Source organism: Protomyctophum parallelum (assembly GCF_964188405.1).
Source record: "Protomyctophum parallelum genome assembly, chromosome: 19".
Classification (NCBI taxonomy): Eukaryota; Metazoa; Chordata; class Actinopteri; order Myctophiformes; family Myctophidae; genus Protomyctophum; species Protomyctophum parallelum.
In genome coordinates, this window is record NC_139717.1 from 37,168,058 (window position 1) to 37,193,550 (window position 25,493).

The 25,493-nt window shown below is 42.7% G+C and overlaps 2 protein-coding genes across 4 annotated transcripts; both read left to right on the forward strand.

Annotated features, from left to right (window-relative positions):
- Nucleotides 1-1,514: 1,514 nt before the first annotated feature.
- Nucleotides 1,515-5,263, forward strand: erh (ERH mRNA splicing and mitosis factor). The gene is made up of 5 exons (XM_083790987.1): nucleotides 1,515-1,643; nucleotides 2,164-2,251; nucleotides 2,505-2,625; nucleotides 2,988-3,098; nucleotides 4,870-5,263. The coding sequence occupies exons 1-4, from the start codon at nucleotides 1,641-1,643 to the stop codon at nucleotides 3,088-3,090; spliced, it is 315 nt and encodes a 104-aa protein (XP_083647113.1). The 5' UTR covers nucleotides 1,515-1,640; the 3' UTR covers nucleotides 3,091-3,098; nucleotides 4,870-5,263.
- Nucleotides 5,264-5,771: 508 nt separating this feature from the next.
- smek1 (SMEK homolog 1, suppressor of mek1 (Dictyostelium)) lies at nucleotides 5,772-25,493 on the forward strand. Of its 3 annotated transcripts, none has more exons than XM_083790968.1 (15): nucleotides 5,772-6,843; nucleotides 8,291-8,346; nucleotides 8,434-8,532; nucleotides 8,617-9,261; nucleotides 10,825-10,902; nucleotides 11,361-11,477; nucleotides 12,376-12,492; nucleotides 13,298-13,429; nucleotides 14,137-14,239; nucleotides 14,430-14,588; nucleotides 15,527-15,696; nucleotides 15,881-16,023; nucleotides 20,297-20,487; nucleotides 23,132-23,343; nucleotides 23,677-25,493. In XM_083790968.1, the coding sequence occupies exons 1-15, from the start codon at nucleotides 6,702-6,704 to the stop codon at nucleotides 23,803-23,805; spliced, it is 2,493 nt and encodes an 830-aa protein (XP_083647094.1). In that variant the 5' UTR covers nucleotides 5,772-6,701; the 3' UTR covers nucleotides 23,806-25,493. The 3 variants fall into 3 exon arrangements, with proteins under 3 accessions (XP_083647094.1, XP_083647095.1, XP_083647096.1); XM_083790969.1 differs by having other exon boundaries at nucleotides 15,884-16,023; XM_083790970.1 differs by having other exon boundaries at nucleotides 8,644-9,261.

Consider the following 25,493-nt stretch of genomic DNA (forward strand, 5'->3'; position numbering starts at 1 on the left):
TGATAAAATGGCCACCAACGTAATCAAAAAAGTCAACCAAAGAACAAGATTCCTTTACAGGATCTCCTCACTAGTCAACAAAAACAACTTGAAGACCTTAACAGGAGCCCCACACGGTTTCTTTGACTGTGCATGCACCTCCTGCTACCACAGCACCTTAAAACAAGGCTCCAGACTTCCCAAAACAAACTGGTCAGGCTCCTACTTGACCTCACCCCCCGAACCCACCTCACCCCTGCCCACTCTGACAGGCTGGAATGGCTTAGGGTCAACGACAGAGTACAGCATCTTGCAATGGGTCTGGTCCACAAGATTCAATACACCACCAAGATACCCATGTACCTGTCTAGACGAAGTTCACACCCACAACACCAGAGGGAGTGCAACGAACCATGTACAACCCAGATTCGGCACAAACAAGGGAGTAAATTATTTTCGCTCCTATGCCACCAAAATGTGGAACGCCCTACCAACAGTCATTAAGACATGCAAATACCTTCACTCCTTCAAAACCGCTCTCAAAGGGCACCTACGGACGGCTGCAATTCTAAACTGGCCCCCGTAAAATCAAAATCCCCCCTCACCACCCACCCCTTTTTCCCCTCACATATGTTTCTTTTCCCTTTTCACCTCCTTTATGATGAATTCCTGTTCTGTTCTTTGGCTTATATAGAAGTGTCTATTTGTACGTCTCTAAATGTTTTGATGAATTGAACAAGGTGGACCCTCTTGTAAACAAGTGTAATGCTTTATTGGGTCATCCACGTGCAGTTAACAGTCTCTGTATTGAGTTTGTGCTTGAATGTACTGTAATTCTGCAAACTGTTAATAAATATTTCAATCAATCAATCAAAAGGTTATACTTTATATTTTTAATAAAGTGAGGTGAGGTCAGGTGTGCATCCTGAGTGCATAGCTGTATCAGCTTGAGATGCTCTGCATTCTCAGCAGAACTATAACGTTTTAACACATTATTTACATGTGTTCTTTTATCCCTGCAATGGCTTGCTCCATGTTCAAGTTCCAGAAGGAACGCATCCGGCGAGCCGAAACGGTTGAGAAATGACGTGTGGGGGTCCCTCTACTGTACCCTCTAGTGACAGTCTACTGTATTGTACTGTACTGTCACTGTACTGTACTGGCACACCCGAAATTACCATATATACAGTTAATATGTGCGTGTGTGTTAGGTTGCGCACAGGTGGTGAAAAACAACCATGGTGTTTGACACACCCACCCAGCCAGCCACCCAGCCAGCCACACACAGAGCTCTGTAAGGGCACCACTCAACAAAAAATAAATAAATAAAAATAAATGGAGACATACTGTAGTAGTTTTGGTTGTTAGAACTTTAAAAAATAATATATATTTTCCAAAATAAAGGTAATATATATATATATATATATATATATATATTACCTTTATTTTGGAAAATTCTCTAGCCGCTTCCAACCGGAACCGCAGTAGAAGAAGAAGGCAAGAAGCTTCTAACCGGAAGAATATTGTATCATTCATTTCCGTTGAATCTTCACTGCTAGAGGCTGCTTCTGCGTCGAAAATTAGTTTTTGACCATATTTGCACATTATACTCGGTTTAACACCCAAAAGACGAAAGTTCCAAGATTGCGGTCCCCACAAACATGGTGAGTGTGTTTTGTTTACATTTCAGGAAATTGGAAGCTCCATTATCCAGGTATTGTGTTTGATGCTACTAAGCTAATGCAGCTAAGCTAACTACGAGGCTCTCGTTTACTGTGGCAAACCAATGAGTTTGACCCATTTATTATGTCCTCGGTAGACTCATCTGACTCCCGAAATTAAACCTTTTATTTCTACTTTGATCTAAACTATAACTATGGATTGGCTAAATTAACTGATCATTTTCGAAATGACGTTTAATTTGGTAGCGTACCAAAAAAAACAAATACCATTAACATACTTGGTTTCGGTATCATCGTCCTCCAAATACCCACACGGCGACTTTACCTTTAATCATTTTGAGCCATAGTATTATCATTTGTTAACGTTGAACGTATCGTGTTCATTCGAAGAATACAGCATACTTTTATATTTCAATGTTGACTTGGTGAAATGTTGAGACTATTTAATATATCGTCTGAGACATAAACTAAATAAAATTAATATATTTTTCTGTTCTTACAGTCGCATACAATCCTGCTTGTCCAGCCAACAAAGAGACCAGAGGGCCGCACATATGCTGACTATGAGTCGGTGAATGAATGTATGGAAGGTGAGTTTGAGTCATAAGCTGGATTCTCATTTTTTTTTTATCACGATATGTAACATGTTTTGACAAACTACGGTGTACCCCGTCCTTTAGTATCATGATAACTTACTTAGTAAGTACTATGTAGTACTGTGCCCTCCTTTCATAAAAACAACAACCTTTGGTACAGTTTTATTTTTAAAACCTTGCATCATTTTCTATCTGTGGCCATTGCTGAAGCATTCATTGAATCATCATGCCCTGCATTTGCATACAGGTGTTTGCAAGATGTATGAGGAGCACCTGAAGAGGATGAATCCCAACAGTCCCTCCATCACGTATGACATCAGTCAGTTGTTTGACTTCATTGACGACCTGGCAGACCTGAGCTGCCTTGTGTAAGTATGATTTTAAATCATTGATTTATATAAGAATAAATCATTGATTTATTCTTAAAGTACTAATTCAGTGCCAGATTGTAGGAAAATGTTTACCTGCAAGCAACTTGGATCCTATCTACAACTAAGTAACACGCTCCATTGACAGCCCATTCAAAGCCCAAACAGTTTGCCATGAATTTGATCATAAAAAGGATAACCCAGCTTTCAATCAAATAGGATTTTGTGAATGGGATGTCAATGGAGCTTGTTGCCACTATGCAGATAACGTCCAAGTTACTTGTGGCTAGGAAATGGTCATGACATGAACTGGGGACTATGACCAATGTAAGTAAGTAGTATGCCTTTTTCTTTATATCCAGGTACAGGGCTGACACTCAAACATACCAGCCATACAACAAAGACTGGATCAAGGAGAAAATATACGTGCTGCTGCGGCGTCAGGCCCAGCAGGCGGGGAAGTAAAGACGAAGGTACAGGTTGTCTCTGTTACAGACTTGGGATCGATATACCCTATTACACTCAGTGTTGGGTCAGCTACATGTCGCTTAACTTGCCCAACACTGGTTTTAATTATTTGATGTTGTTTTCCAGTAAGAATTGAGGCTCGTATATCTGCACTATAGTGGAGTAAGCAATAGGTCTATTAAAGTTAATTAATAGGCCTATTAGCTATTGTATCACTGTTTTGCACATGTAGCTTAACTTGCCCAACACTGCAGATAACAATGAATCATAGCTAATAGGCCTATCAATTAACTTTAATAGACCTATTGGCTTACTCCACTATACGTGCAGGTAACCTCTCCTCACCAGGTTTTCCACCACCTCGGAGGAAAGCCTGGTCTCTGTTTCAAAAGTCCGTATGATCCGGGTGGGAGCGGATGATATTGTTACGTAAGCTCTCGTAATCTGTAGCTTTTATTGAGAGGGAAAAGGAAGTTGCCGCCGCCTGTTGTTCCTGTCTGTCGACTACAAAACAATACTACAACATGACGTAACGATATCATCCGCTCCCGCCCGGATCATATACCGAATTGAAATGGTGCCCAGGCTAACGTGCAGGTATTCGAGCTTCAATTCTTACTGAAAAAACCCAAACATCAAATAAAAAATTAAACCCAGTGTTGGGCAAGTTAAGCTGCATGTAGCTGACCCAAATGAATGAATTTACACGTAACCAAATTTAACAACTTGATCTTGACATTTCCCAAACTTATTTAAGATGTGTGTGTGTGTATAGGGATAACGTCAGATTGATATGGGGTGGGATTTCAAATAATAGAGGGAATGGGTGGGTATAATAAACTGGTTCAAGACGAGAGAGAAAATGGGCGTTCTTTCTTGAAGCTCTTTTCCACTGCTTAGTACCAGCTCGACTTGACCTGCTTTTGGTAGCATGTACTTTATTTTCCACTGCATATGATACCCCATATGTTATATACGTTTCCAACACTGCACAGTAGAGGCTAAAGAACAATGGCTTCGGAAACTATATCTATTGCACAGTCAAACAAACTGTTCTGATAACGCCTAGTTCAAAAGTTTAACCACCCTATATACTGGGTTTCCCCCTCTACACCACTGGGTCTCAACGCCTGTGGTGTCCGGGGGCCACCAGTGGTCCAATGACGTACCCTTACAGGTTTGTAACTCTGAGAGTGTACAATAACCAATTTACATGGTAAAATCCAGTGTTCATTTTACTTGCACTGTACAAATGGACCAGTGAGGGACCATTTGGTTTCATTCATGCACTTTGTGTTACAGACCTGTAACGGTCCATTCAGAGTTTCAGACACCTGGTGATCCCTGGACGTTTTGGTGTAGCACACTTTTTCCCATCACGTCCAGGCTGGAGCTCATGAGAAAGTGTGCTACACCAAATTTCTTCACTGAAAATAGCCAGTCTACAAGCTCACAACACATCACAATGCTCGACATGACCAGAAAAGGCTTTCTAGGGTTCATGTGGTTTCTCCTTGACCAACAAATTGTCTGCAGTGTTTCCACATAACATTTTGATAGCTGGCTATCAAAATGGCTATTTGAGAGCTGGCTTGGAACCTCGTCAGAGGTTCCAAGTTCCAAAAAATAAATACTAGGTACTAATTTTGGAAAACTTAAAAAGGTGAGAAGACACAAGTTGCTCTGGTACCATGCAGTCTAAAAGTGTAATGTGTCTGAAATTGTTCCTTGGCATTACATTTGTCAGCCTGTAATTTGGTGCTGTGTTGATCCTAGGGATGTTTGCTGCACGGACTCCATTGGAAGAAATGCTCCATGGGATAGATCATGGGACAGGCCAATTTTTGTTTTAACTAATATTTCTTTTCACATTTTGACTTTGTAAAACAGTTATGTGACATTGTTTTATACCTGTACTGGAAAGTTGGATTTGAACCCGCTGTTGATGGAGGGTGATTTATTTCTTTTTTTATTCAACAAGGTGAATTGTTGTGTGATTTCAGTGATCCCAGCGGTTTTCATTTCCATATTTCATGTTAATATAGCATCATTGGACATGTGAAAGGCAATATTTCCTACATGTTTTCAAAGGGTTCTTTTTTCCTGACATCAACGTTCTGCTACTTGTGTGTTTTTGTTGATTTAAAGTGAATAAACTATTGTTTACAAACTGGTTTCTGTGTTCCATCTTTGTATACAGTTAAAATTTGTGAAACTTTGTAAATGAGGCCAGACGATTAATAAGAATTTTCAAAGCCTAACTCCAGTTCCTGTGCTCCAAACAACATACGTTCATAATATATGTTCATATGTTCATGTTCAACATACGTTGAACGCGATACTGTTAATTTTTTGGAAACAAATTGAACCATGGTAGAATATTATTGTGGAATGGAGGGATGTTAATGTATTCCAAATGAATGGATTGCCTCTTGAAGTCAAGTTATGAATTTAATATGACTAACTATAGTTAATGCAAAAACAGTTAAGCTTAAACAAATTCAACGTAATTGTTTATTTCGCCATACAGTATACTACTGATATTTATATTTAACTTGTGTACGTTTTATTTTACTATTTGCTTGCTGTTGAGTAACTTGAGTTTCGCCTGTACTGCGTCTTTAAATGTGTCTGGTTGCCCTGTTGTTGCTGTGCTGGAAACCCCGTACAGATTCTGAAGGGACCCAAGATGGCTGAAAACTCACAGAGGGGGTCAGTTAGCAATTATCGAAGCAAGACCTCGGGAATGAATGGCAAATAGCATTATAATGTAAAGCGTAATCACAAAGGAATTACACGATTTCAGCGTGTTGATCTGCGTGTTTTTTTTTGTGTGGAATGCAGGGATCCCAATAAAGGAGAGACGGGTCTCTCCGCGGCCCCGAGCCAGAACATGGCGGAACACTTGGGCAAGAAATAGCAGCTAACGTTAGCCAAGCTAGTGCATTATTGACATTCGTGATCCAAAAAAAACACGTCCGTCTTTATCTTAAAACAAATGGTTTGCGGGTCCGCAAACGTGGAATGATGTTATCGGCGCGCGATCTGCGTCTCTTTGGTATAACGTGTGTGTTTAGCGTTGAACATGTTGAGCGTAGGCAGCTAGCGGACTAGCTAGGTTTGCTAACTATAACGCTACGAGCTAACATTGTCGGCCAGCGTACAGACTGTACCTCGAGTCAGTGAACACAAGCAGATGCTCTTATTCTGAATGTCGCAAGTCTGTCAAGAAGATTGGATCACGTTAGACCCTTTGATACATAACAATCTACCCGACGTGTTGTGTTTATAGTTTGAGCTGCAAGAAGAATGTTCTATAAGCTGGAGACTGTCGCGTGAGGCTAGTTTTGAGGGAGTTTTGGGCAGAATAATAATCAGATTGTATTTTCTTAAACCACAGATTACACCTAGATACTAGTTTTGACCTGGCTCAAAACAAAACGGTTGTTGGCTCCCGCTGACTGCTGAGTTACATCAGCTGCACTGCAATTACTGCCTGGACAAACGTAACAAGTGGATCTGAGAGTTGACGTGAGGTAACCAGTTGACACGACCTAGACTGGGGTCTAGGAGGAGGAGGAGGGGAGCGGTCACGACCACCTGCAAGGATGACGGACACCCGTCGTCGAGTCAAAGTTTATACCCTCAATGAGGACAGGCAGTGGGACGACCGTGGGACCGGACACGTCTCGTCTGGCTATGTGGAGAGGTTGAAAGGCACGTCTCTGCTGGTGCGAGCAGAGAGTGATGGTAGGTGAAACATTACAACATGTTAATTATGTGTCTTATAAAGATGTACTACTACAGCTGTAAAGCACTTTTGGATTGAGTCTAGCCTTGGATCTAGCCCTCCAAGCAGAACCCAATGGTACTGAAGTTTCTGACATTTTTTACGACCCAGACCATGGGGTCCTGTTCCAGCAGTACCCTGCCACCTGGTACGCGGACATAAATAAAACAAACACTGTGAATACGGCCTGTCTGCGCTCTTTTACGGCTTTTTTTCTTCTGAGGGCTTCTGAATCTGTGAACTTTAAGTACCTATACATACCGCTGCGAATATCTCCTGTGGCGCGGAAGCCGTTGAGTATTTTTGATCTTTGTTTGACCGATTTGGTCGCTTTGATTCTTCTCTTCCTTCCTTGTTTATTGACACCTCATTGTACCGCCTATCTGGCTAGCTAGTGGCGCTATAGCTATGACAGAGCAGATCAGAGGCAGGAACGTAGCCGACACAAGCCAACCGCACACCGGGAGGCGGTACAATAAACGGTAAATAAACAAGAAGAATCAAAGCGACCAAATCGGTCAAACAAAGATTAAAAATACTTAACGGCTTCCGCGCCACAGGAGATATTCGCAGCGGTATGTATAGGTACTAATAGTTCACGAATTCAGAAGAACAAAAAAAGGCCGTCAAACGCCGCAGATACGATGTTAGCGAGCATATTTATGTCCGCGTTCCAAAATTCCCATACGAAAATATAGATATGGACAGGGACCCTACACAAAGCAACATCCAAATTTCAGAAAAGCTTTATGGAGGGTTCCGAGAGGGGCTAGCCTTGGATCCAGAGTCCAGACTATCATAGATAGTATTTGTCTCACATTTGATTACATATATAGGTACGTTGCTTACATATATAGGTACATAAGAAAATGTCAGACTCGATAAAAATACATCTATGATAATAGTCTTGATCCAAGGCTAGAATGCGTCCATCTTGCCAGAATCTAGTTAATTGTCTATGAGATGGCATGACATATACATTATGTGGTTTCTAGATTAAGGAGAGCTCAAGTTCATGCTCTTAATTTAGTGTTAAATCTGAAGTTTGGGTCAACTACTCCACTTTGTTAGTTTAATAGTTAGTGCAGCAAAGGACACTTCTACTTGATGAGTGTGGCACAGCCGTATCAGCTGTAAATGCATTGACACACGCGCGCGCACACACGCGTTGTAACCTGCAGCAAACTGAACATGCCAGCTTCACAAGCTGATCTAGTTGAATTTAGTCCCCAGTAATCCTGATCCAGACTGATCTGCCACCACCACAAAATTCATGGCCCGCAAAGGCAATCATCTGGCACATCTGCTTTATTATATTTTATCTGTAATTAGTATTTTGGGGGTATTTACTATTTATGCACACCCTGTACCAGCTCTGGTTGAATGTGCATCTGGTTCTCTCTGCAGGTTCGCTACTGCTCGAGTCAAAAATCAACCCCAACACAGCCTACCAGAAGCAACAGGTCAGTTCATAAAACGATGCACACAGTAGTAATGCCTCGTTTTTGTGACGTAACTGTTTATAGTAAACGTGTTCATTTTGTGTACAGGACACGTTGATAGTATGGTCGGAGGCGGAGAATTATGACCTGGCTCTCAGCTTCCAGGAGAAAGCTGGTTGCGATGAGATCTGGGAGAAAATTTGCCAGGTAACTTGTTTTTGTGTTTGACTGTCTGCAATTGATCACCACTGGACTCCTGCGACCACTCCTTAGCTCAATCACTGATGTTAGTCGGGCTGTTGTGTGACTTCTCTGCAGGTCCAGGGGAAGGACCCGTCGGTGGACATCACCCAGGACGTGGTGGACGAGTCTGAGGAGGAGCGCTTTGACGACATGTCCTCGCCGGGCCTGGAGCTTCCGCCGTGCGAGCTGAACCGCCTGGAGGACCTGGCTGAGCTGGTGGCCTCCTCGCTGCCCTCGCCGCTGCGCCGAGAGAAGCTGGCCCTGGCCGTGGAGAACGAGGGCTACATCCGCAAGCTCTTGGAACTGTTCCGCGTGTGCGAGGACCTGGAGAACCGCGAGGGGCTGCACCACATCTACGAGATCATCAAGGGCATCTTCCTGCTGAATCGCACTGCCCTGTTTGAGGTCATGTTCTCCGAGGAGTGCATCATGGACGTCATCGGCTGCCTGGAGTTCGACCCAGCGCTGCCGCAGCCACGGTGTCACCGGGAGTTCCTCACCAAGACGGCTCGCTTCAAGGAGGTGATCCCCATCTCGGACCCAGAGCTGCGGCAGAAGATCCACCAGACGTACCGCGTGCAGTACATCCAGGACATGGTGCTGCCCACACCCTCGGTGTTCGAGGAGAACATGCTGTCTACCCTGCACTCCTTCATCTTCTTCAACAAGGTGGAGATCGTCGGCATGCTTCAGGTGAGCAGGGCTGACCTCTACAGGGTACAACGTCTATGAAGGATTGTACGACACGTGCATGTAGAGCTGCTTGATTGTATAAGCATTTGTCTTTTTTTCCCCCCACTTGAGAGTTACCCTGACATAGCCTGTTATAACTAGGGATGGAGATTGAAACATGGTTCTGTCACAGACCTGGTTACGAAGGTAGTGAGACCCAAAAATCAATAAGGTTTGGGCTTGTCGACTGTCGAGACTCTTTACAGATGCGACGTGTCGTGCAATGTCCTTACATTGAGTTACATGAGAATGTGAATACACCTTTAACCGCTGTGAATTTAAATATATTTTCTTATGAAGCAGAGCAGCACATTACAGTCATTATATGTATGAAGTTGTTTCATGGCCCATTGTGCTTTACACAGTCTTTTTGGCTCCTCTGATAGTGTTTTATAGTCACGTGACCTTTGTTTTCCTACTGTGTCAACTCAGCAGTGTTTATGTATGGCTGTCTCCATAGAGACGGAGGAGTGTTGTGTAAATCAGTTACGCTGCGCGAGAGGAAAACTACAACTGGCATGTGGTGTTGACTCTGATGATACTGTTTGGCCTGTCAAACGTTTTCCAAAAATAGCGGAAATGGCAGATCTACAAGCTCACACCGCTTACAGCGCGGTGTGAGCTTGTAGATCGTTTTTTCCCCAATATGTTTAGTATAAAGTATGTCAGTAATTTCTTCATATATTTTAGTTATTTGTCATATCTGCCTGCCCTGTGCAATGTTTGTTTATATAAATAAACTATAAATGTATTCCTATGTTCCAACGTTCAATGACAAAAACTGATATCTGCATAAGAATGTAATCGTCAAGTAAACTGTCATGATGCTGACAGTGACAGCCCTAGATACTGTGTTATATGAAGGTCTACGTCCACTGATATATATTGGTCTCTTACATGCTTCCCTTCTGGCCATGAGCATGAGTCTTCTTGGCAACCTGTGATTTGAAGAACCAACAAAGTAACCAGTGTCCTGGTGATTTGAAGTTGGCCCTGGTATCTTGCAGCACACATTTTATTGATTGATTTTGGCCAACTATATGTTCCCACCCACCAGTACTGTTAATGCATGAAAATCAATAACTAAAACAGGCTTGCGTTTATAATGACTTAGTTGGTTTGAAAGGTTTTCACTTCATGTTCACTACTAGATTTCTGAGAGAGAAAACACATATTCTAGATAGAAAAAAGGTCATTCTTTGCAGGTTTAAATCAGCTACCACACTTGATGACAGATTTGTGGAGCACACCTTTTGAGCTCTGACCCAGGACTAAAATGAGGCCCCTTTTCCACCAGGGTTGACCCGGTTCCGTTTTCTTTTCCTGCCTAATTTTGAACCAGTTCAGAGTGTTTCCACTAAAAATTGACAGCCCTGAACTGGGAACCAGTACACGGCAGAACAAGTTCCAGAACCAAAGTCCTTTTTGGTGAAAAAGGGGCCTGAGTGTCAATGGTGGAATTCCTCCTCCATTACCCCTACCTCATCCATGTCTCCCCCTTTATGTCCACCTATTTGGCGGTAGGATGACGAGAAGTTTCTGACAGACCTCTTTGCACAGCTCACGGACGAGGCCACAGACGATGACAAAAGACACGAACTGGTATGCCAAAGCAAGATTTCCACTCCACTAGGGCTACTGCAAGTAGCTGATTAAAATGTACAATCTTTTTGATTACTCTGGTAACCCATTTAATTTATAGGAAATGATATTGGCTTAATATGTTTACCCAGCAGTCAAAAACATAACATTTTATAATATACATATTTACATGATACATAACTAAACCAATTGCTCTATTAATGCAGTGCTTCTCAAACTTTGTAATTTCTAAGACCCCCAAATCAGTGATCAAATGTTAGTTACAGACTTGCAAGAGTCCATTTGGAACCATGGGGTTCCCTGGACCCCACTTTGAGAACCACTGTATTAATTATGTATTATTTATTTGCTGTATTTCAGCCCTATATGGTTCAAGGCAAGCAGTACTACTACCATTTAAGCATTGTGTCCACTCTTACACTTGTGTCTTACTCTTGCACTGTCTCTCTCTTCTCTAGGTAAACTTTCTAAAGGAATTTTGTGCATTCTCACAAACGTTACAACCTCAAAACAGAGACGCCTTTTTCAAGACATTGTCAAACATGGGCATTCTGCCAGCACTAGAGGTGATACTGGTGAGTGATCCACAGTACAGATGTTCAGGGCATAGAATGGTGCAGTTTTTATTTGTATTGTTTAAATGTGTGTTCAGGGTGTTTGCATTATCTTTCAGGTGAATCTGTTTAAATTAACCGCTTAACATTTTGTCAGTGCAAAGACGACAAGACAAACCTGACACAATGCTTGTGGCCTTTTAAATAATGTCATGGACAGTCAAAATGAGGTAGAAATGCACAGAAGAAAGTGTTTTTTATTTATTCTTTGCAGAACCAATAACAGTTTTCTTCAATTTCCATAACTGATTAACGCGTCCTGTCACAGCTTGTGATGAAAATAAAAAACAAATAAAAACAAATAACTATTGCCTACACAATTATATACTGTACACATGTTCACAGTTCTGTAACTAAGGGACATAAACTCTTCCACTCCACAACATACCTATGATAAAATTACACAGAGAGGAGAAGGAAAATAAAATATGTAAAAGGAACCCTCGCCCACCAGGCTTTCCACCACCTCGGAGGAAAGCCTGGTCTCTGTTTCATTTCGGTATATGATCCGCTCGGGAGCGGATGATTACGTCATGTTGTAGTATTGTTTTGTAGTCGACAGGCAGGAACAAAAAAACACGAACTACCTTTTCCCTCAAACCGGAAGAATAACAATAAAAGCTCTTCTTTATTGAGAAAAATCGGTTTGAGGGAAAAGGAAGTTCGGGTTTGTTGTAGCCTGTCGACTACAAAACAATACTACAACATGACGTAACGATATCGTCCGCTCTCGCCCGGATCATATGCCGAAATTAAATGGTGTCCAGGCTACGTAAAAGGTATTCGCCACCGTAACTTGTTCATGTGAATTCATTGAGTTTGGTCTCAGAAATGAATCCAGTGTGTCTTGTTGAACTAGGGGATGGATGACGTGCAGGTGCGTGGGGCGGCCACGGATATCTTCTCCTATCTGGTGGAGTACAACCCCTCCATGGTACGAGAGTTTGTCATGCAGGAGTCTCAGCAGAACGATGACGTGAGTACAGCCCATGGAAGCAGCTCACTATTAACCCTTGTTGTAAAACAGCCGACGTCTAGGAATAGAGGGTATGTGCATGCTTAAAACCCATTTTGGGTGGGAACCCCTTTTGGTGTTAGCATTATGTTATGCTTTTAGCTATTGAAAAATAGAAGATCTACAAGCTCATAGCGAGCCACCGAGTGGCGCGCTATGAGCTTGTAGGTCTGCTATTAAAAAAAGAAAAGAAAACGACTGACATAGAAACATAGCTTTTTCAGAAAAGTGTCAGGATGTAGAAGACATTTTTAGAATCTGATCTCAGGTCAAAATGGGTTATAGTGAATGGCAAATCGAGTGGCAAAGTAACATGCAAAGTGATTTTAACATTGTTTAATGTTGTTCAATGCAATCAGAAAGGACTTTTCTGTGTGGATGCATGGGCTGTCAAGGCCAGAAAGTCGTTTTTTGCCACTCAGTAGGCACGTTCCTGCATAATGTCCGGGTTTGATGATGATGTCACGCGCATACCCTCTATAGCCTCATCCAGAAGTCAGCATTTTCGTATCGGAATATGTTCAGTGTTGTGCATTGTGCAACAATGATTGGTTTGCTACTGATAATGCTGTGTGTTGTGCAGCAAACTGATGATTCTTTTTCTTTACTCATGTGTTGTATATTGTGCAACAACTGAGGGGATTTATGTGTTGTGTATTGTATTGTGCAACAACTGATGTCTGTTGTTACTGAAGTGTATTGTGCAATAACAGATGGGATTGTCATCGTTGTGTCAACTTGTGTTATCGTCGTTTGTCACCCCCAGGACATCCTGCTGATCAACCTGATCATAGAACACATGATCTGTGACACTGACCCAGAGCTGGGTGGAGCTGTGCAGCTTATGGGTCTGCTACGGACCCTCGTGGACCCGGAGAACATGCTGGCTACAGCTAACGTGAGTTGACCGGCTGGCGCTGCACACACCTTGCCTTGCCGATAACGAGTAACCTAGCCTCATGTCTTAGCCAATTCTGACCTGAGATCAGATTCATACGAGGTTTCCACTGGACACACACTGGTCTGATTAACCCATTCTGACCTGAGATCAGATTCTAAAAATGTCAGTCGTTCTTCGATTCTTAAACAAATAGCAGACCTACAAGCTCGTAAACTTGAACTTAATTAAGTTAATCACAAAATGCTGTAGAATTGCAATATTGCATTGCAATATTGGTGACTGCATTATCACAGGCTTCCCTGATGAAGGCTTAACTGCCGAAACGCAATCAGTGTGTGCGATCACCTTCTTGTTTTTTTCAAGATTCCATTTCTACATGATCACAACTACATTTCCCCAAAACCTTATTTTTTCTCTGTAAGAGTTATATGGGTTCGTTGTTATACCAACAAATAAAAGGACACAATGGAAGTAATAGAATTCTTTCTTAGTATGGATACTTCTACATACAATAATAATGTCTTTCATGTTGCATGTACAAAATCCTAATTGCAATGTCCAGATCTTTCTATTTGTTCAGCTAAACATCCACCCTGGTCTCTCTGCTACATGATAGGCCTACATGCAGTGGTGCCAAGCTTCATAATTCCTTGGTCAGAGTAATTCTTGGCCTGCTGATGATGTGGCTGTCTTTCCTTTTGCAGAAGACGGAGAAGACAGAGTTCCTGAGCTTTTTCTACAAGCACTGCATGCACGTCCTTTCGGCCCCACTATTGGCCAACACCACAGAAGACAAGCCCAGTAAAGGTGAGGGATACTAGGATGTACATGCTTTCCTTGTCTGTGGGTGTTGGACCAGCTAACTTGGACCAGCTCATGCACAAATACTTGTACGTTCACATGCTGATGACTGATGTTTACCATTCTGTTTGTCGGTTCCTTCCTTCCTTTGTCCGTTCGTTTGTTCCTACCTTCCATCCTTCCTCCCTCCCCCAAGATGACTTCCAGACGTCCCAGTTGCTGGCGTTGATCCTGGAGCTGCTGACGTTCTGCGTGGAGCACCACACCTACCACATCAAGAACTACATCATCAACAAGGACATTCTCAGGAGGGTACTGGTGCTCACCGCCTCTCAGCACGCCTTCCTAGCACTATGTGAGTCACAAAAAGACACCTTTGTGTCTCTTCCTTATTGAATGTGTTTCTGCTGACAACACAGCTGAACTACACAGGAAAGAGTGGGTATTTGGGGTGGGCTAGGGGGGGGTAAATGTGTTTGCCAGATTCAAACCCAGGATGTCACAATTATGTGGGTCAGCATGTTAACGGACTGACCTATAAACGTCAGTGCTGTATCAAAAATATATTGGGACACGTGGCATAAATAGCCATTAGAAATTGATTGAATTGTCCCCAGTGTTTTCTGCTGAGTTTAACATTTATTAATTCAGGTTAATAGCTTGTAATTTAAGTTTTAACTTGTGGTTAGTTGAACTACACTTCGAGGGCTAAGTTGCGGGTAAGAAATTACATTCAGGGCTTGAAATTGTGACTGTTCTTGGTTGCATATGCTTCCGAAATGTAATCTGTGTAGTGTGTGTGTGTGTGTGCGCAACCTGAAAATATAAGTTTTTATTGTGTGATGGTTTGCAGTTTTTTGCCTATTCGTGGCCGCCTATTAAATATACTATGGTGGCTGGTCATGATTGTATGGTGGCCCACCACGCAATAATGCATATAGGGGAAACACTGGAGCGTAGAGTGAACCAAATCCAAATAGGCTATAAAAGTGAATAAATAGGACATATGAATTATTGGGCCTAGTAACCCCCAGTAGTGGCCTACCATGCATCATTCAGTGCCTTGTAAAATGTACTGTTAGTGTTACTGTTGTTTTTCATCAAATAAAAGCAATACATATATACTAAGTAAGTTGGTCGGAGAGGCTTATTGTTAGTATCTGCCAGAATGAGCCCTTTCGAGCCCTGACATTGAAACTTAGTTGGAATGCACTCGTACATTTCTGTTTTGTGCAGAATATGAAAGCCTTGTTTTGTGCCGGCACAAGAGTTGACTATAACCTAATTTCACAGGTGCGCTGCGCTTCATGCGGAGGATCATTGGCCTGAAGGACGAGTTCTACAACCGCTACATCATGAGGAACTTCCTGTTTGAGCCGGTAGTCAAGGCCTTCCTCAACAACGGCTCGCGCTACAACCTCATGAACTCTGCCATCATCGAGATGTTCGAATATGTCCGTGTGGTGAGTGTTGCCTATGCCTCGCATTAGTTATTTTCCTCTTGAGTATAACGGAACAGTGCACGATTAATCGAACCCATTTAAACTTGGTTCTCACGCTAAACTGGTCTCCCCCTTTGTGCCTCTCCATCAACCCCCTTGCATCGCTGTACCCCTGTCCCCTCGCTCCTCCTCCCATTGCTCCCAGGAGGATGTGAAGTCGCTGACGGCTCATATAGTGGAGAACTACTGGAAGGCCCTGGAGGACGTGGACTATGTCCAGACCTTCAAAGGCCTGAAGCTGCGCTACGAACAGCAGAGGGAGCGGCAGGACAACCCCAAACTGGATAGGTGAGAAAGTGACTTGTTACACCATCCATTACCGCGGGTGAATGAACTGGATTGTGCAAGGTGTGGGAGAGAAAAAAAAGAACAGTTTGATGGCTGCATTAACCCATTCTGACCTGAGATCAGATACATATGAGGTTTCCACTGGACACACACTGGTCTGATGAACCCATTCTGACCTGAGATCAGATTCTAAAAATGTCAGTCGCGATTTTTCAAAAATAGCAGACCTACAAGCTCGTATCGCGCCACTCGGTGGCGCGATATGAGCTTGTAGATCTGCTATTTTTAAATAGCTAAAGCATAACATGATGCTGACACCAAAATGGGTGCCCACTGCCCGGTCAGAATGGGTTAATAAGATGGCATCTGTTTGAGAATGTAATTATCTTAATAGTCTTTTAATGGCCCAAGGTGATTATTTGTGGCATACTGTGGCGTGTTTGTTAACTTGTCAGAATGCCCATGGGTTGTTTAATTAATTTCTGTGTTTGACACCGCCAATTGTGCCAAAGCATTACATATGTTTGGTGGTCTTGTGGGATATTAATTTAAGAGGCTGTTATGTCAAATTAGCAGTGCACATTCAATGGGTACCGATGACAAACATTTATGTTTTTTGGTCATTACGAAGTTGTTGAATTGCTCAAAGTAGAATAACTCCCCTCTTTTAGCTATGTATTATGCCACTTAACTCTTTTTATAGACCTTTTGATTAAAAGGTCTTCCAATGCCTTGCCGGCTAGAATAATGTCTGCTACCATGGGAACACAGTAAACGGCGCTGGTTTGTTTATGGGATACGCAAACCTTTGAGACCAACAAAGGATTGTTATGGTGGAAAGTTCTGTACTCAAAAGTTTGGTATTCTGAAAGTCAGTCTTAATGTAAGCTATATCGCCTGCCTTTTATTTCCGCGTACCTCCCTTTTCATGAGCTGTGCTGCGAACATGATTGGGGGTCTAAAATATATTTAAACTGCTGGAATTATATAAGAAATGAATAAAAAAGTTGGCAAGGTTTCTAGCAAGCCACATCTGCTGGAAAATGCTCTTACTTTCAATCAATAATAGGACTCATACCATGTCTGCTGGACCAAATGAAGCGTTCAGTTCCTTGCGTATGTTTCTTGGCTTCACAATGACTGTTATGACCAATCATTGGTGGCCATTAAGTTAAGTACCAGTGGAGCTCGTTTGTCAGTACTCACCATTTGAAAGTGAAACTAAGGTCAGATTCTCACCTAATACTTTGGTAGACTCGGATGCGTATGGGCGGGGAAATTGAGGTTCTTGCATATTTAATTGGCTGCGGTTTGCCTTCACACTGTCATTCGCAGCAATTGGAAACGCAGCAGGGGGGACCTTTATCAATGTGTTCCATTCATAAACTAGCCTACACAGTGAAATCTATGGTGATAAAATTACACTCATAACGTGCATGTGTCGTGCCGTCTGGGACCCCCCCTCTCCCCTCTCTCTCTGCGCACGCAGCCGCCACACACTGTTCTTTTGGGCATGGAGGCACAGCGCTGCATGAGCGCACTGATATAACTCCCCAGACAGTCCCCACACAGTGACAGCACTCCATGTTTACGGCAAGCACAGACAGACAGACAAACAGACAGACAGACAGACAGACAGAATATTCTGTAGGCTATAATAGGCTACACTGCAGTGTTTTTATGTGTTTTCTTAAGCAATTGATTAATGTACACGTCCTCATTTCGCTCAGGGCTTCAGTCTCCTTATTCGACCACGTCTATCCACAGTAATGGGACATCTTTGCGCTGCGTAAAATATGCCTTCTCCGTCTCCAACTGTGTTCAGCTCCTCACCCGCCACATTATGTTTGCTTCATTTCCTTTATTTACTGCGGATTGCATTCACACCTGCACCGAATCGTAGTCAAGTGCGATTCGAAGCGAAGCGAAACCCCCGTTTTTGGGCGGAGTAAAATGCGGTTCTTTGCTGCGCATTAGGATTCGAATGAGCCTTCACACCTGCCAAACGAAGCGCACTTTCTGAAAATGCGCAGCAGGATTCGTTTTAATCGCAGCAAAGCTCTCTGGTGAGAATGTGACCTAAGCTGAACAGGAGACCTGCAAGTTGCATGGTGTTAATGATGTCAGATCAGCAGCATATGAGACAATATTCAATTGTATTTGTCATTCGATATTCAATATGCAATTATTGTTATCTAGCCCCCCCCCCCCCCCCTCTTTCATTACATTACAATTAATTTCTACTTTTAATCACAATTCTCCTTCATTTATACTGGCCAGCTACATTTCACACTGTAGTCATCAGCTTCCCTGGTTGACCAACCCAACCCATTGGCTTCCTGTCTTGGCCAAGCTTTGTATTACGTTTGTGCCTTTACAGTCCAATAATCTAATTGATATAGTTAGTTGACTACATAATTATAACCAGGCTGAGAATACAATTGGTCTCTAAAAGCATAGAAGAAGTCACACCCATGTGAAGTGAGGGGTGCTCTTATCAGGGGGTACATCCATCATCTCATTCTGGCCAATCACAATTTGCGTCCCCACCTTCAACATCAATGTTTGGGTTTACACTATGATGTAAAATGGTCCATTCATTGTCAATGGGAATGTCATTTATTCAGTTTAGTTTGACTGTGTGGACTAAGGTTGTGCAGTCTTCGGTTTAATGTGGTTTTATGTGCGTTGGGTGCCCGTGATGATTGTTTACTGAAGCAGTAGAGAGAATTCCAGCGTTACGTCAACTAAGTAGGCTGATATGCCAAAATATTCCTTTCACCCACTGTCCGCCACAAACTCGCCGATAGCGCAGGAAAATGAAATTATGTCGGAACAGCTCCGCCCCAAAACTGGAGTTATACCTCGCTGTACAGCGGACCACGTGCAGAAAATAGATCTACAAGCGATGCGCTGTAAGCGTTGTAGATCTGCTTTTTTTGGCGCACGGCCCCATCCTCCTACGACGTATACGTTCGGCTGTAGCCCGTGTCGGGTTGACTGTGTGAATGCCATCAAATAAATGCCTGGGTTACGAGGTGAAATGAACTGCTGACAAACGTGTTTATACGGCGAGAATTGTAAAACAAATCACTGACTCTTTTCAGGACTAATATAAATATCCTTGCAGACTGGACGCATTTTTTGGAAAACCGGCGGAAAAACGCTGCTAAGAATCCGATAAACGCTGCAGTGTGCAGGGACGTTTAAGCTGATCTAAACCTAGATCACAATCTAGGAGATGCATTGAAGTTGAAGGAGAGAGTAGCCTACCGCAGTTTCAGCTTGCACCATTCATGGCAATGATGTGGCAAAAAAAACAAGCATCCAGATTCCTTTTTTACAGGACATCTTTATGGACAAAATTAAATTAAATACATCCTGCCCTGTCCGCCCCACTGGAAAAGTGACAGCATGGCGCAGCAAACTCACGTTTCAAATCGCATTGATTGTCTTGTGACATAAACAACTGAGACAAGTTTTAATATCCTGACTAAAGCCCTAACCACACCAAAGGGTCAAGGCGGTTTTAGCGTTGTCCCTGCGGTGTGATACTGTGATATGTCTTGTTGCACGTTGACCCACGTTGACCCTAGTGATTCAACGGCCCAAACCCAAGGAGTTGCATGGTGACCCTTTGGTGTGGTTATGGCTTTAGTGCAGGAACATTGTATGCACCAGTTAATGAGTTGTTATGCATGTTCATTTTAGACTTTAGTGTGCATTTTGGAAAGGAGCCATCTTGTGGCGATAGACTGTAATAGTATTCCTATGATTTTATATATTTAAAGGTATATTCAGTGATTTCACTTAATTCAAATCACTTATTTTTTTGTTTTGTTGTGATAATCCTCTCTACTATAGTGTGCTGACCATATAAGGAGTTCCTCCCTGTCCTCAGTTAACCCCTGGGGGTCAAAAAACCTTGGGTTTCGTTTTTGGCTCTCTATCCTGATTGGATGAAAGGCTTAGGTCCCAGCCAAAAACGAAACCTAAGGTTTTTTGAGTGAAATCACTGAATATACCTTTAACAGCTATCACGTTAAAATTAATGGACGGTAAAACCGAGTGCGTTTTTTGGGGGAGGGGCTTAAACCATGGGTTAAAAATGTGGAAACCGCCCAACCTTAGTATATGGACTGCTAAAGAAGAAGTCTCTAAAAGAAGAAGTCTCTGAAAGACTTCAAACTAAGGTTACCAGATGAGTGTTGTCTCGTTGTGGCCTGTAAATGGAACGATAGCATTGACCCGTGTGCACTCTTCTTGTGCCCAGCATGCGGTCGATCCTGAGGAACCACCGCTTCCGGCGGGACGCGCGGACGCTGGAGGACGAGGAGGAGATGTGGTTCAACACGGACGAGGACGACCTGGAGGACGGCGAGGCGGTGGTCCACCCCTCCGACAAGATGAAGAGCGAGGAAGACCTCATGGACCCCATCAGCAAATTCATGGAGAGAAAGAAATGTGAGTCCCCTCACTCTTTAACTGCGAGAATGGCCCGGTCATTTCCTTACTAAAGATAACCTTTGGGGAGTTGGGAGTGACGGTTGGGAACTAGGTTATTTATGATAATTCTGTTCTCCTTAAATGATTCATCACATTTTCTAATTTGTTAAGAGTTGTTTCAAAACACAAACGAGTGATATTTCATGGCTGATGATGAGCTGAATTCTCTGTTTGTAGACTGGGTTTCTGTAGGTCTTTATGTATTACATCAATTGGATTTAGATTAAGTATGAGAAGTTTTGAGATTCACATTTCCAGTCGTCTCAAAATCTTTGCTTTTCAAAAAGAAAGTATGTGTGATAAGACAGCTTAGACCGATTTAGATGTCGCTTCTGTGTGATTTAGTGGGGAAGGGAATGTGTCAGTGTGACACATTTTGTATGTTGAGTAAGGTCAATCGTACGGGAGGGGACAGAGCATTTCCAATGGATAGGGGTGTTGACAGGGCCCGGCGATGGCTAAATGCAATGGGCATTGTGTATTGGAGGGTGCATAGTTTACTCACCTCGTTATTTGAGCATTTGATATGCACCGCTGCTGGTATTATGGTATATGTATATAATAATATATATATATATATATATATATATATATATATATATATATATATATAGTTCTTGGTACAGCTGGGCAATATGGCAAAAACACATGATTACAATACTTATTTCCATATTGATCAATCCAAATATCTATCTATATAATTTGTCAATGCTGCCAGTTTGAGTATCCTGATAGGGTTCATTAGTTAAACTTTATAATGTGGTTCATTAACATAAAATATACAGCACATTATCTGTGCAAACTTAGCATGGTTTAGAATATATTTTGTTAAGGCTAGACATGGACTGGTGAAGGTGAATCGGGGACCTTGCAGAACTAGCCATGGTTCACATGATATTGCTCATGAGTCATGATGTACTTCACAAGCGTCATGGTCCAACTTTTGTTTTAGGACTGCTACATTTACAGAGCAAACGTGTACATAGACTTTCAACTACGCCCCCCTATCGGTTAGGAGGTGTGCAAACTAATAGGCCAGTGCGCTCCTTGTGTGAAACTGTGAATTCCTGAAAGCACCCCATGTTGAGAAAGATAGCCGGGTGCTCGGATAAAGATGTTGGCGGAATGCACGGGTGCTAATAGCCAACCCAGGTGCCGACCTGGGTCGGGTGCACCTAGCACTTTATCTTTGAAATCTGAACGTATATGCACATGTTTGGTCTGTAAATGTAGCAGTCCCAAAAACCATGCCGAAGTTGTACCATGACTGTCGTGATTAATATGATGTCATGTTTCAGAGCTATTGCAAGACATTTTCACAGGACAAAGACAAAGTGAATGTCCAGGTTTCCAGAGCACTCTTTGTAAAGATAAGGCAGTAATATAATAATAGTAAATCAAATAATAAATTAACAGTTAACAGCTAACCATTGGAATCCCTAGAGACACACACACACACACACACACACACACACACACACACACACACACACACACTTTAGATTTCCACCTTCCTCACTGCTGGTATCTCCTAGTAAACAATGCGTTGCTGAAGTAATTTGGTGTGTGCAAGCCACAAACTGCAGTCTTGATGCTGTTGCTGTTTTTATTTCTGCTATGTAATAGGTAGGTTGTTAGATCTATCCATATCGAGTATTAATGGCCAAAGATTAACAATTGACAGTTGACAAAACGCTAAGTAAGTCGATCGGCCTAAATGTGAAGCTCCAGATCCATTTGACTAATTTACAGTTAACCAGCTTGTTGCCGTTTTTAGCTTACGTTAATATACCATGGAAAACCAGATCATTCATCCTTGGACCATGATTGTTACAATGAACTCTTAAAGGGATTGTGACATTAAAAAAAAGGTTTTGGAATTGTTCTTATTTTTTTTTAGGTTTTCTAATCTCAATTGCACCCAAAAAACATGAACTTTTAACATTCAGTAGATTTTCTGTGATCTGGGGTTTTCTGGCTCAAACAGGTGCTCTGATTTGCCGGCAGATTGTGATGTAAGACCCTGCAAATCCCATATATGTCAATGGGATTTGCCAGCAGATGTCACTGTTTTCACTGTGTTGCCTGTTTTCATTGTAGCTCAAAAGGCTTCCAAACCCCAAAGAATCAGATGTATCAGATTGTGACACTGGCCGATATTTCAGTCATAGACAGTGGAGGAAGGGATGAGGAGAGTGAAGGAAGGAAAGGGTCGGGGACTTGGGAAAGACAGATGAAGGATCAGGTGGAGAGAAGGTGGAGGAGAAGGCAGCTGATTCAAGATCTACAAAAATCAGAGGGAAAGAATCAAATGGATTCAGAAGCAGAACAGGAGTGTCAACTGGAGATGCAGATATTAATTCTGAGAAGGCGGCCAAGAAAACGTAGTGAGAATGGAAAGACAAGGAAAGAAGCAGGTAAAAACCTCCCCTCCCTTTGGACAGCACCAGTATGGGGGAGGGGGAGGGTCTTAAATGGCTTCTCACAGTGATATTAAAACGTCTTACAATTGCTGGGATATCTTGGGAATTAAAAACAGTTGTATGTATTTGGATTTTGGATGTGGAGAAATATATTTTCCTGCCTCTTCCCTCCTCTCCAGTGAAAGACACGGACGACAAGGAGGTACTGGGCAAGTCCAGCCTGTCGGGTAGACAGAGCCCAAGCTTCAAGCTCTCATTTTCCGGCTCCACCAAAACCAGCCTGTCTAGCCCTCCCTCCTCAGCCCCATTGAATCCCGGATCACCGGGCTCACCAGGGTCCCCGGGCTCTGGGGCACGGAGCTCTCCCCCCGCCGCGGCCATTACCACAAAGGTGGGTTTTTGTCTTATGATGAGGTTAAAGTGGGGCTGGTCTTGTTTAATTATTTGTATGATTTATATTATACGGTGGAGTTATTGACTATTCTTGATGACCAGCACCTAGATGTGTGTTTCCACTTTTTATCTAGGCAATTTTACAAATGTAAATCGTTCTTTGTCTATGAATATCTGAGATTAAATTGATTTCACTCTCTGCAAAGGCTGAGCTTGCCTTTGCAGCATGTCGGTGCAAAATACTGAAATCATAGTAGATATCGGAAAATGGAAAGTTGACTTCTAATGAATCAGTCTGATGTAGATTCATGTTCTGTCTTGTCTGCTTCAGGGGGGTCTGGTGGGGCTAGTGGACTACCCTGATGATGACGAGGAGGACGAGGAGGAGGAAGAGGAAGATGACGGGGAGAGTAAAGAAGATCCCCTGCCTCCCTCGAAGAAGTCCAAGCTGAATTCCTAAAACAAACAAAACAAAACAAAAAAACACTGGGTGTCTCAGCTCTCGCTCCGCTCGCCAGACTAATATTTCAACCAAACACCATTGACTTCATGCAGGAATGATAAAACTTGTAAGCAAAACAAATGAATGATCCCCTTCTCGCCGTTGGGTGGGGTGGGGATAGCCGAGGAGTGGACTGCGAACGGAATCGAAGCCTCCTCGTGCTATCCCGGTTCATACAAGTGCCAATCGGATGACGGAGCGAGAAACCGGCCATCAAGCAACGGGACGAGAGAGAAAGTGAGGGAGGGGGGCAAACAAACAAGACGATGGCAGTTTATTGCAGTTTAGACAACGGTAGACTCAACTGAGGAGTTATTCTGCAACTGGAGTAAAAGACCACACTCGCACACGAGTTAAAGCAGACTGAAGCCCCAAAGTGCTTGAGGGCTCAGACCACGACCCACTGCCCCCCGCCCCCCCAGCCCCACTCAGGGAAGGACATCACAGCGACCCAAGCAGGTCGGCCAATTCAGACCCAGAACCGCCACTCAACCCCTGCCTGCCCCCCCACCCTTCTCAAGAGTCCATCCTCTGTTCTGTTATCCTTTCACCTCCGCTTTGTTCCCTGACCTTTCCCCCACCACCATTTGTCTTGTTTTTTTTTGTTTCTCTTTATTTGATTTTTTTTTTAAAGATAATTCCTAGGACCAGACGGGAGACAGCATGGGGCAAACAGCTGTCGTCGTTGTCATTTTGAAGATGTCATCGGTCGGTGTTGTCGTTCAGCGGACGTTCATTCTCTAAAGAGAAAAAAAAGCCAGCAGTTTCTTAAACCCCCCCCCCTCCCTGCACCCCCTATTTCTTTTCTCCATTTAACTTTCTCTCGCTCTCTTCTGTTTTTGTAAACGACAACAAAAGAGACCTGCCTTTAAATGTTCATGTTCAGGACGTTTTCAGTCGCACTTGAACAGGTTTTTAAAAGACCTCAGTAGGTGAGCTAGTTTTACCCTTTTTTGCCCTTTGAAACTGCAGATTTTTTGGAAAAATTTGTAATCCCGTCTTGATTAAAGATTGAGTGGAATTCTAGATGTGATCAATTTTGTCATATCTTCTATTTTTTTTCCTTCTTTCTTTTACATGAGTGTACACTTAGTTGTTCAGAATATTTGGGACCATTAAAAATGATCTTTGCTGTAAGATGTCCTACCACCCTTTGTCCTGCTAATGGAAGTTTATCTTTTCTACACTACTGTTCTAGACCAGGGAAGTCTCTTAAGGTTTCTGTGGTGCCAGGGGAATGGTGACCATTTGAGGCTTTGAGTTAACCATAAGCTGGGATCAGGAGACATGATGGTTCTATTCATTAGATTACAAAGTCACAAAAGTAAAGCTAAATTGAGTACAGTCCCAGAAACATGTCACAATAAAATCAAAATGACCAGATTTATAATGCATTACCTGCCTTTGACCATTTCCCTGTTCTACAGTGTGTTGAAACCATCCTAAACCCCAGTCTATCGTACGTAGGTGTGCAGGCTGCAAATGGTCAGAATTGTTTTGGCACCAGGACAATCGTATGTGTTCTACTCTTTTTCTTTAGGTTGATTTTCCAAATGAGTGTCTAATAATTTGGAGTCTTTAAGACATTGATGCTGTTGAATTGTGAGTGGCAAATTTTATACTTGATAAACAATTTTTTAACTTGA